The sequence below is a fragment of the Limulus polyphemus genome, unplaced genomic scaffold (assembly GCF_000517525.1).
Source record: "Limulus polyphemus unplaced genomic scaffold, Limulus_polyphemus-2.1.2 Scaffold570, whole genome shotgun sequence".
NCBI classification, from domain to species: Eukaryota; Metazoa; Arthropoda; class Merostomata; order Xiphosura; family Limulidae; genus Limulus; species Limulus polyphemus.
Genome location: NW_013666180.1, coordinates 509,092 through 520,756, shown reverse-complemented (window position 1 = coordinate 520,756; position 11,665 = coordinate 509,092). Strand labels below are relative to the sequence as shown.

General features: G+C 33.9%; 1 protein-coding gene across 1 annotated transcript in view; it reads right to left on the bottom strand.

Moving 5' to 3' along the window:
- Positions 1 to 1,311: 1,311 nt before the first annotated feature.
- The window catches only part of LOC106459165 (cytochrome P450 2U1-like), a 16,899-nt gene continuing 6,545 nt past the window's right edge, over positions 1,312 to 11,665 (bottom strand). Inside the window, exons 3-5 of the mRNA XM_013918758.1 lie at positions 8,644 to 8,831; positions 5,310 to 5,573; positions 1,312 to 1,553 (exon numbers count right to left, since the gene is read on the bottom strand). Of these exons, the coding sequence (XP_013774212.1) occupies positions 1,312 to 1,553; positions 5,310 to 5,573; positions 8,644 to 8,831 (694 nt within the window). The remainder of the gene's footprint in view (positions 1,554 to 5,309; positions 5,574 to 8,643; positions 8,832 to 11,665) is intronic.

Below are 11,665 nucleotides of genomic sequence, written 5' to 3'. Positions count from 1 at the left end.
TTCTTCTTGAAAACAAGCTACTGTCCTATTTATAATATTAGAAATAAAATTTTCTATTTTCGTTTAAAGAAAACAGAATTAACATAAATTGTAACAGGTGGGACGTTTTTTGGTTTGATTTCCATTGAGTTTAGTGTCAACTTAAATCTAAAATCTTGCTTAAATTCAGCTAGAAATGTGGTCACAAATTATAACCTATAAATATTACCATGAACCAATTAGTAAAAGCAAGAATAAGCCAAATACCATCGTTGCGTTAGTTGTTTTTGTGACGGTTATTTATGTGATGGAACGAGTTGTAGGTTGTGAGCCGTGCTTATCTACCTTAAGAATGGACAGCCAGCGAGATTTTGAAAGAAATAATAGGCATAAAAACTATCTTAAATCTCTTTTAATTCAGTTCTTGTAAGCAAGCAAAGAATTTACGATATCTTTATTTAAGCTTATATTTATTTTTAAAGGGCATTATTTTATGTGGAAGCTCTTTATAGTAAATGTACACCTTTGAAAATCTCCCCGAATGTGCAATAGTGAAGTAATGCTATCTTTATTTAAAGCACGGCCCGGCATGGCCAGGTGGTTACGGCGCTCGACTCGCAATCTGAGGGTCGCGGGTTAGGTTAGGTCACACCAAACATGCTCGCCCTTTCAGCCGTGGGGGCGTTATTATGTGACGGTCAATCCCACTATTCATTGGTAAAAGAGTAGCCCAAGAGATGGCGGTGGGTAGTGATGACTAGCTGCCTTCCCTCTAGTCTTACACTGCTAAATTAGGGACGGCTAGCGCAGATAGCCCTCGTGTAGCTTTGCGCGAAATTCAAAACAAACAAACAAACAATTTAAAGCACTCCATGAAAAATATGAACGACTTTTTTAATTAAAGAGAGGAATAAACAAATAGAGAGGAAAAGAAGAATGGGAAGAAAAGATCCAAGATATAAAGCAATTTTCATTCCTAGCTGTGCAAAAAAAAAAAAAAAAAGACGGACGTTGCAGAAAATTTCTACAGCCAATTGTAGTTACCCTGAAGAGTGTCATTGTTGGAATTAAGCACAAACCTACACAACGGGCTATCGATATCCGGCTTCTAGCGTTGCAAATCCGCAGATATATCGCTGTATCACTGTGTGTACTTCATGTGACTAAGTCATTATGATGCAACTAATTTGCCGAATTACTGGGACTCTAAATTCAAATCTTTCAAGTATCAGTTATTATTCTGAGTAATATATATGCTTTGTTTGAAAAACAAAATCATGTTAGTATGTTGGGAAAATCCTGCGTGACTTAAGAACCTAAAAAAGAACATTGTTATTCGATACGTTGATATTTTTGATGATTTGATTTTTTTTTCTGCGAAATGTATATACACTTACCAACACTAAAGGGAATAAAACCTTCTCTTTTGATGACTTTTCCGTCTTGATCTAGGAAACGCAAAGGATCAAATTTGTCCGGATTAGGCCAGTGTATAGGATCCCGATGAACATTCCAAAGGTTTGCCAGGATTACGCTTCGCTTAGGAATTGTATATCCGCGAAGAGTTGTCTCCACTAATAATAGTAATAAAAAAAGGATTTATCTTTTACAAACGTAATGTTCAAATGGCGGAAGTTTGAATTATAATATTAAATTAATTTACGATGTGACCCTTTGAAATTTTAAAGTCAAACTTTCAATTTTAAAAAAAAAACAGTAATCTAATAAGATGCAAAATATTAAACACTATATTTTCATAGTCAGCTGAAAATGAATTAAACTTGCAGATACAACATTATGTTTTCAATAAGTTCGAGGACTTAAGACTAAAATTCAGGGATCAATTCCTTGCGGTGACACAGTGCAAATAGCCTCTTGCTTAGCTTTTAACTTTGCGCTTAGAAAAAATGTCTAACTTCATTTTATATTACCATTATCACTTAATAATATACTTGTTGTATCAGTGACGTTATTATCAAGTTAAATATAAAATAAAAACAAAATTCTGTCTGTAAACATTGTCAAAGGTTAATATATAAAGGTAGAAGAGGGAGTAAGTAACATTATTCTTAATGAAGATCAATTGGGCGAAATGTGGCCCGTTTCTTCTTAGATCACATTTTTGTTCCGGTTTAAAAGTAACATGTATTATCATCATTAATGATCACGTGCATAGGAAAGAATTTGAAAAACGTCCCTAATTTAACATACTGGTTTAACTAGGACTATGCAACATCATAAATCAAAAACTTGTAATGATTATGATGCTTTGATTCATCAGTTATTTACTCCCGCTATTATTGATATTTTTAGTCTTAACTCTAATGTAACAAGGAAAATGCTTGTAACTTAAGTATGTTTAATAAGCTCGTGAACCAACTGTAAACAATTTTGTATCGTAGGGTTGATATGTGACATTATATATTTTGTCATAGAAGCACAATGCATTGCTCTAGAAGGTACACGTATACATAGGTTCTTTACGATCATCTTTAATTACTGTTTTATTACGCAATTAATAAATTTCTCGTTATGCTTCTTGTCTAAATTTAAGAATTATTCAGAGTTTTGTTGCGCTTGATTCCCTTGTTTCGCGAGTGATTGCTTAGAAATTCAACTCTTAGTTTTGTAAAGCAAGAAACAGAGTTCAAAAACAAGTTGTCATTAATATATGCTTACATTTCATGCGTATTTTGATACGTGAGTAAGAGGCCATAAACTTCTAATTTACACTCACCATTTCAACGGAAAAATTAATAATAAACACCAGAATCGTACATTTAAACTTTCTATGAAATCCCATAGTTGATATTTTTACTAACTGGAGTTTTTGACTGTAGTGCATGTTCTTTCTCTAACGTCGATAAATTCACTGAGCAAGTATTTTTCGTAAGTGCAAACTAAATCAGTCATTCTTAAAGCTTGCGATATATGACGCACCACAAATATGGGTTAGTTTGTAAATTTTTGAAAAGCATTCAAGCAAATTTTCTGCGAGTCAATGACCTATTATGTTACACGATAGAACAGAATATGGAAAAAAGCACTGGTTTAATTGAATTCGTAATATGTAATTTTGATCTAATCATTATCTTGGATTAGACTCGGCTCAACAGTAACTCTAGCTGAATTACCATTAAAGTTAAAAAAGGGCTCCTTTTCCTGCCTTTATAGAAGAAAAATAGTAAATTCCACGGGAGAACACTAAGATATCTAACCTATGGTCAGGTGATTGGAGTGATTGGGGCGCTCGACTCGCAACATGCATATCGCGAGTTTGAAACCAGTCACCAAACGTTCTTTTTAGCAGTGGAGGCGTTATAATGCGATGACCATCCCCACTTTTCGTTGGTAAAAAAAATCAAGAGTTGTCAGTGGGTTGTGTTGACTTGTTGCCTTCCGTCTAGTCTATCATTTCTAAAGTAAGTACGGTTAGCACAGATAGCCCTCAAGTAGATTTGTGTGAAATTAAAAACGTAAACAAATCTAACATACAAGATTTTAATCACAACAAGCGCATAAGAGATAAAATTATCCGATTAGCAAAAGGATTTCTTTTATATCAAATTGTAATTATCTTATTATCCAATTTATTAATACAAAACGTTCACTTTTCGATCGAAGCTTTTCTAAATCGCCCTTGAATTTGGATAAAGAGCTTCCATTTCGTCAAATATCGACATCATTCGAAGAATCTTAATTTTTAAGACAATGTGTAAAATCTTAAACAGTTCATTATGTTGTAACGTTCTTTTAAAAAGTAAGTTTTATATATTTTACTATTATGAAACATTAATCGTAGGGCCCGGCATGGCCAGGTGGTTAGGGCGCAATTCGAGGGTCGCGGGTTCGAATTCCTGTCCCACCAAACATGCTCGCCCTTTCAGCCGTGGGGGCGTTATAATGTGACGGTCAATCCAACTATTCGTTGGTAAAAGAGTAGCCCAAGAGTTGGCGGTGGGTGGTGATGACTAGCTGCCTTCCCTCTACTCTATCACTGCTAAATTAGGGACGGCTAGCACAAATAGCCCTCGTGTAGCTTTGCGCGAAATTACAAACAAACTGAGCAAACATTAATCGTACATCGCATACAAAACAAAAAATGCCAATACTTACCGAATGAAAATAGTTCACGTGTATAGACGAAAATATACTTAAGTACGTAGTGACTTCACAAGGTTTTACTTACAATTTTGAAAACGAAACATGGAGTAATTTATTCCAAGTTATAAGAACTGGCAAAGACAGCGACAGAGAAGGTTCCTCTGATTTAAATTCAAATTGTTGTGAAATAACTTAAATGTAAGTTTGTTTTCAATAATGTTCTACTTATTTTGTATACATACATAATAATAAACCGTAAATGAATAAAAGAAACTGTGATGTTATGATTAATAAATGGCGATAAATAAACTCAAACTTGGAGAATCATTAATTCTTATTTTAAGAATCAACATTAGTTTGTTTGTAATTAAACACAAAGCTACACAATGGACTGTCTGTGCTCTGCCCACCACGGGTATCGAAACCCGGATTCTAGCGTTGTAAGTCTGCAGACATACCGCTGCGCCACTGGGGGGCATCAACATTCGACGTTAATCAGGAAGCTAATAAGTTAATAATTATTATATTTAATATTCTCATTAAGATTATTTGGTATTCTATAAACACTTATCAAATTAATTGAAACCCAGTTGGGGCAATATTTCGTTTGCATATAATTTTGGTTACAAGATATTTTAAGACGAGAAATTATTTAAAAAAAAGTTACAAAATTATATTTTTGTATTTCAGAGTCACATGTTAAAGTAGGATACACTTTTTATCTATTTTATGAAAACTACCTTTGCTTCGTTCGGTTCAGTGGTTTTGCAAAACAATCCAAAATTGAAGTATCTACTTTTTAGTATAGAAAGACAGAATAAATTTAAAGGAATTTAAAATGCTATTAAAACTTGAGTATATTGACATAATACTTAATGTGAGCAATTTATGACAACTTTCCTGATACACATATTTTACAGAGTAAAGTGTTATAATTTAGTTAGATTTATCAAAGTTATAAAATTTTATTATAAAGTATGAGATATATAGGTTGAGGGATATTTTTGGAATCTTTGTTGGCTTAACACTGGAATGAAGTTAGATTTGAAAAGCTGCGAATGAATTTTTCTAGAAAATTTCTAGAGAATACGTTACGTCACCAAACAAAAACATTTTATGATATGGAATTTTCTGTGTGATGTAAAGAAAAATAAAAATAAAACTCTTCTTGCGCGTTTAGATAATGTTGCTTAAAAAAAAAAGAAAATTAAGTTAATTTTAAGTACCTGGATTACAGTGAAAAATTGATAAAGGTGAAATATTAGCAAACCGTTGAAGTTCCATCAACGTCGCTTCTGTGTAAGGCATGTTGTAGCGGTCAACCATGGAAGGAAATCTCTCCTTTCCCACAACTTCTACAATCTCTTTATACACACGGTCCTGTATTTCTCGATGGAGGGTCATTAACTTCATTCCCCAGTAGAGGGTGTTGGACGTAGTCTCAGTACCAGCAAGGAACATGTTCAAACCGATTGCTTTCAGTCGTTCCACTTTACCAGATAGGAGAAGAGGAGAAAATTAAAGAATGATTTGGTTTGTTTTGAATTTCACACAAAACTACACCAGGACTATCTGCACACATGTAATTATAAGACTAATAGCAGCGCAAAAATGTAATATACACCTAGACCAAGGCTTAATTGTTTGGACTCAGTTATGTTTACGTCAGTATATTAACCATACTTTTCATTTATTTACGTTGTTATTATGAAAAGTAAAAAATAAAAACATATCTATCTCTTTCTTTAATGTGACCTAACATGGTCTTGTGGTTAGGGCGCTCGAATCGCAATTTGAGGGTCACGGGTTCTAATTCATGTTACACCGAACATGCTAATCCTTTCAGTCGTGGGGGCGTTATAATGTAACGGTCAATCCCACTATTCGTTAGTAGCTCAAGAGTTGTCGGTGGTTGGTGTTGACTAACTGAATTCCCTCTAATCTATCACTGCTAACTTATGAAAGGCTAGTTTGCTTATCATCTAGACTTGAGCGCGGCCCAAAGGTTTCCGTATCAGATTACTGATTAGATATTTTTGTGGCTCCTGTCCTCTTATAGCCAAGAAAACATCGCACTCCGCACTTTGGAGCCGTTGTGAGTTATAAGAATGACGGTCAAATATTATTATTCGGTATGACAAGAGTAGCACAAGAGTTGGAGATGGGTGGTGTTGATAGTTGACTTTCCTCTGTCCTATCCGCTTCCAAATTATGGATGGCTAGCCCAAATAGCCCTCGTGTAGCTTTGCACAAAGTCCAATAAAAACAAGTAAATAAACAATGCTTATCACCAATACTATTTTAGCAGTGAAACAGCTTAATCTCAAAGTTACTATGTAAAACAAAATTTTGTATCCAATGCAGTTATCGAGAAACTGTCCACTACAAAAAATCTGCATTTTCTGATCTTCATGTTAATGCGTGTTATTTCGTTAACCCTACATGGATAATATAATTCTCATCTTTTAGCTGTGCATATATTAATATTTGATTAAAACAGAAGAAAATAAGGTAGCCCTCGGATGTCAGAGTCTGTCGTAAATACATTACGATGTTTAGAGCGTTTGATAAATATATCAAAATACAGCAGTTGAATATACATGTATATAAATAATATGCTTGCGTGTGTTTGTTTGCCTGTCCGGAACTTTTCTCGCAAATTTCATCAAACGCTACAAATCCCATATCGTTAGAAAGGGCCTTTAATTGAGGAGTCCGAATTGCATTTTGACTCCCTCCCCATTCAGAATCCCTTAGCCATTTTTTGCTTAGTCAAACTTTTCAATCCAACGAATATGCTACACGGTGGCACAATGTCGTTGTGTCACGTGACGACTGGCTTCAATTTCAACTTTAGTTTTTTTTTCATTTCAAAGTATTTCACACAAACAACACTTAACTCGCGTGTAATTTCCTTAAAAAATTAACATTACATTTAATACAATTTCTACTGGTTTTATCGGCCTATTTAGGTCTAAGATACGCATGTGGAGTTCGTTCGGAACTATAAGCTTTTCGCTTTGTGAATACACATTCAGACGTTTCTGCATATTCAGCTAAGTTTGTGTTCATTACAACTTTACATTTACTTTACTTTGCAATAACTTAGCTTCGGTTCGTTTCATAGATTGGAATAAACGCCTTTTCTCTTTGTTACTGGTTTTATTCTTCGTTTTTGCGAATTTCTTTGTTTCATCTCACAAAACCCTATCATACACCGAATGCTTAATTAGTTCATACTCTGTACACTACTATAAATACCATTACTTTATTGTTTACTTTACGTGTAGTTTTATTCAAATGAAGTTACATCTACGCGAGTTTGTTTGTCTGACCAAGATTTATTGATCTAACACATTATGCTTGCAAGAAAGCGTAGCTTAAATGGCGTGCGTGAAAATGATAGGATAAAGAAAAGTCAAGGGAAGGACATGAAAACTGCCACAAATGGTGTGCGGATCGCGGCTAATTATAAATAATATATATTTAAAACACGTGTAATGAGGGAATCATTGATGTCTTTCACACGTTTCTTCCAAATCATATTTATAAATAATTTTTAAGTCTATCAAGCGACCAAAATATTTCATAGCGAGTTTATTTGTTGAAATTTTCTCCTATTAGTGTAAGGTTTCAACCCAAAATCACTTTTCTGTGTGAAAATTGTTCAAATAGTTTAAATTATCAAGAGACACAAAAACTGACATTTCCAAACAAGGTGCTTGTGTTTATTTTTTGTTAATTCCATTTGCAAAGTTTCAGAAAGTATTGAATTTTGATTAAATAATGTGGAGCTTTTTTAAGTGTTTTGGATTTGGCCGATCCTGAGCTTTTTCAAAAATCTGAGTAGTACATTAGCAATTAATAACTTCCAATATTCAATCAAAAAAGTCTTCAGTAATACTAAAGAATTTTAACTTAATTGCTTTAGTGTTACTATCATAAAATAAAAATTTATTTTATTTTACAGGTATTGTTTGCTTGTAGTTGCTAGGCGCAAAATTTCACAATGGGCCATTTGTGTTGTCCCCACCACGGTTATCGAAACGTTGTGTAATAAACCTACAGACGAAGGTCATTTGGTGAAACTTAAAACAATCATAATCGACTAGACTTATTTGTAGTAGTGTCCGCTTCGAGTGCAATCTTCATAATGCATTGTGGGATATGATTAGCCTTTCGCTATTGGCCTTGCGCATAAATATTTCAGATCTGAGAACTTACTTAGCCATTTTAAAAGTATTTTAAATTACTCTTGAGTTTTCAACAATAAAAAGCGTTTAATGATGAAATAAATCGTAGGTAACAACAATAGCTCTTGTGTTAACATACATACAAAATTTAATAATATGATTGGTTAATTATTCCAAAATAAAACACAGTACTTAATGGATATACTCTGCAGCCCACACCAAAACTTCACGGGTTACTTATTTTTGGAATTTTGATTGGTTATAATAATAATAATAATAATAATAACTTAATTGTTTAGTATTTATTCAAGTGTATAATTATAAAGATGTCGCAACATTCAGCTCGAAGTCGTCAGGTTTTACTTACGCGAGAAGGACTCGCTGGAATCGGCCTTTCTCATCGTGTCTAAATACACGTCCGTGTAATCCCGCAAACAGGTTTCATTAAACGTTTCCTGGTGTTCTTTAATAAACTCATCCATCATTTCATAAAATTCTTTTTTCACTGCTGCGAAATCTCGATAATCTTTTGAAAGCAGACTCCAAGGAACGTATCTACAAATGGAGCCAAAAATAAACATCAATAAATATATTATATGAATGATGAAAATAAGTTTAATTAACTTTTGTTTCCTTTTCTTCACATAATTTAGTACAGTAGAAAGTTTACAAGAAGTGGATATAACACTTTTCTCATAGAATTTATAGTATCTCAAACAAAGAAAAATCCACTTAAAAAATTATCATTAATAAATTCTGATCAAACGTATGCTATGTAGAACTCAAAGGTAATTTATAAAATAAAGAAGTATATTCTACAAGATAAACTGACAAAAAGGAAACAACACCATAAAAAGCACACAAGAAAATGGAAAACTATAATGATCATAATGCATTTAACCAATAGTTTTGTCTGGTTGCTTTTATAACGATGTTTTCAGTCGTAGTCACAATTATATATTAGTCCTAAATTCCTATACTAGCTTAACAATGAAAACTAATCTTAAGAAATGAAACATTAACAATAATAGTAATATATTCATTCAAAGGTATTTTAAACTTTATAATCAATAAAAAACGGGGTGCATTGTTTACTGCGTACTTCAGTAAACAAACTCAAGCTCACTCTAAATGTATGGAATGTTTTGTAGCCTTCATCAGATATATTTCAAAATGGTTACTATTTACATATATATATATATATATAAATCAGTAAGTCATATATCGTCGCAGTGAAACGGCATGTGTCACTTTTGGCCATTTTGTTTTTGATAGTGGTATTCCACCGGAAACTGACGACTTTTGGGAAGGGTAAATGTTAAAGCTACGATCAGATCATAAAGATGTGTTCTGATCGGAACTTAGAATTCCAATACAAGATATCCTTTATACTTATTGGCATTGGAAAATAAAGCACTATAGATCAACTTAGGGAAACAGAACCATCCCAATAGACAATTTCAACCAGGCCCGCAGACTGGGGGGGGGGGGGTAGGTAACTGCTCAGGGGCCCGGGCGAATGAAACCTTGTTATGCCGTAAAGCCCTCAAAGCACCTTCAGGTTATATCTTCATTTCATCATAAAAAGCATAGTTTTTGGTTTTTCTTTGCATATAGACGCTTGATACATTAAGAATGGTTGAAATAATAATGCGAGTAATAATTAATATTTATTTGTTACTTTAGAGATTTAACACATATTTGTTGTTAATTTATTAACGTTTTTACGTTTATATTGCGAGCTAAAAACGGCTGCTGCTATGATTTTGTCTAGCTTACGAGATCGTTGCTGTCATAATTTAGGATCTTTTTTAATAAGTTCTTTAAAATATAAAAAGAGAGAGAAGGGGGCATGCTGGCTGTCGGCGCTTCTGCCTGCAATAGATCGTACCCCATCCCTGATAAGTACAGAGCGGAGTCTTGTAACAGGTGAAAATGAACACAAAAGTCAGTGGCAAAAGCAGTCCTCATGCCTCAGGAAAGAGTGCCCAACATGATCAAGAAAGATTTTCGCCTGGAAAAGTGACAAGTCATTTGTACACAAGTTGCTTCCATGATGTATCCAGAAAAGGAAAAGCAATGAAAGAAAACTTCCCCAATCGATACTTTACAAGGTGTATGTATTATGTATACCTTAGTAGAAGTAACAAGTCTGGTGCCACTTTCTATCCGCTAATGAGCGAAAACAATTCTAGAAGTGGTATACAACATGTCACTAAACATTTTCTAAGGGATTCATGATCATTTTTACATAATGCGCCAGGATCAAGTTAAGGAATCAGAAGAGTCGATACAAAAGTCCAGGTGAGCTCTGAGTACTATCAGACCAATGACTTGGACTATTTGTACAACACTGAAATACTGGCTTTGTACAAAAAAGTACACAAAAAAAGAGACCAATATGGTACAGGTTCACCAAGGCTTCCAGCCATATCTATCATTCAGTCCTCGCATACCTCATGCAGCTGGCGAACAAAACGGTTACTAATTTTGTTCCATTCAAGTCACTGGACACAAGATAGATTATGGAAAATATACATTGAGGAATGATATGCTTTGGACATAATAGCATTACTACCGAGCCTTTTCATTGGATATCATGCTGCAGGGCTATTGTCTAGGTGCACGGTCGTCAGGTGGAGCATGACATGATGTGAGAATAAAGGTTGTAAATGCGTGACGAAACTTCAAAATTGTTTTAATATAACGTGCTCATCCATGTCCCTTCTTCTATTCAAACAGCATTACATGCCGAATGTATGTCACATCATGTGCCATCACTACAGGGGATTAGAGTATACTAAACTTTTCACAGTAGGGATTGAGACGTTGTGGGTTCAAGCACTCAACTCCCAACCCTTAAGTGATTCTCCTTAGTTGTTGGAGAGGTTTATATCGGCGTATGGATATTGTCTGATAGATGGAATATACCAACGCGTTTGAATGCTGTAACCATAGACATTATCCATTGTGATTTAAGGATGACAACAAGAAAAGGTAATGGAGGAATTATTTTGAATTTTAGACTTATTATAATGTTGTTTTTGTTTTGTATTAAGTTCATTGTTATTTAATAGTGCTGATTTCAGTCGCCTATGGACAATTCATGTATTCCATAGGAATATATACGTATAAAGAAAACATAAGAATGTCTGTTCTATTAAGTCGTCAAGAAATTGATTTCACTTTTTTTTTACTATGAAAAAACCCCGAACAACTTGTATATCAAAACAAAACATTTATTAAATGAAATATTCTCCATTCTTATCGATGATGCTTTTCCATCTTACAACCAGGTTGTTAATGCCCCGATTACAGAAATCACTTGGTTTGGAAGCAAAAAACATGTCGATGTCCTCTTTAACACCTTCCACATTTGCATACGCTTT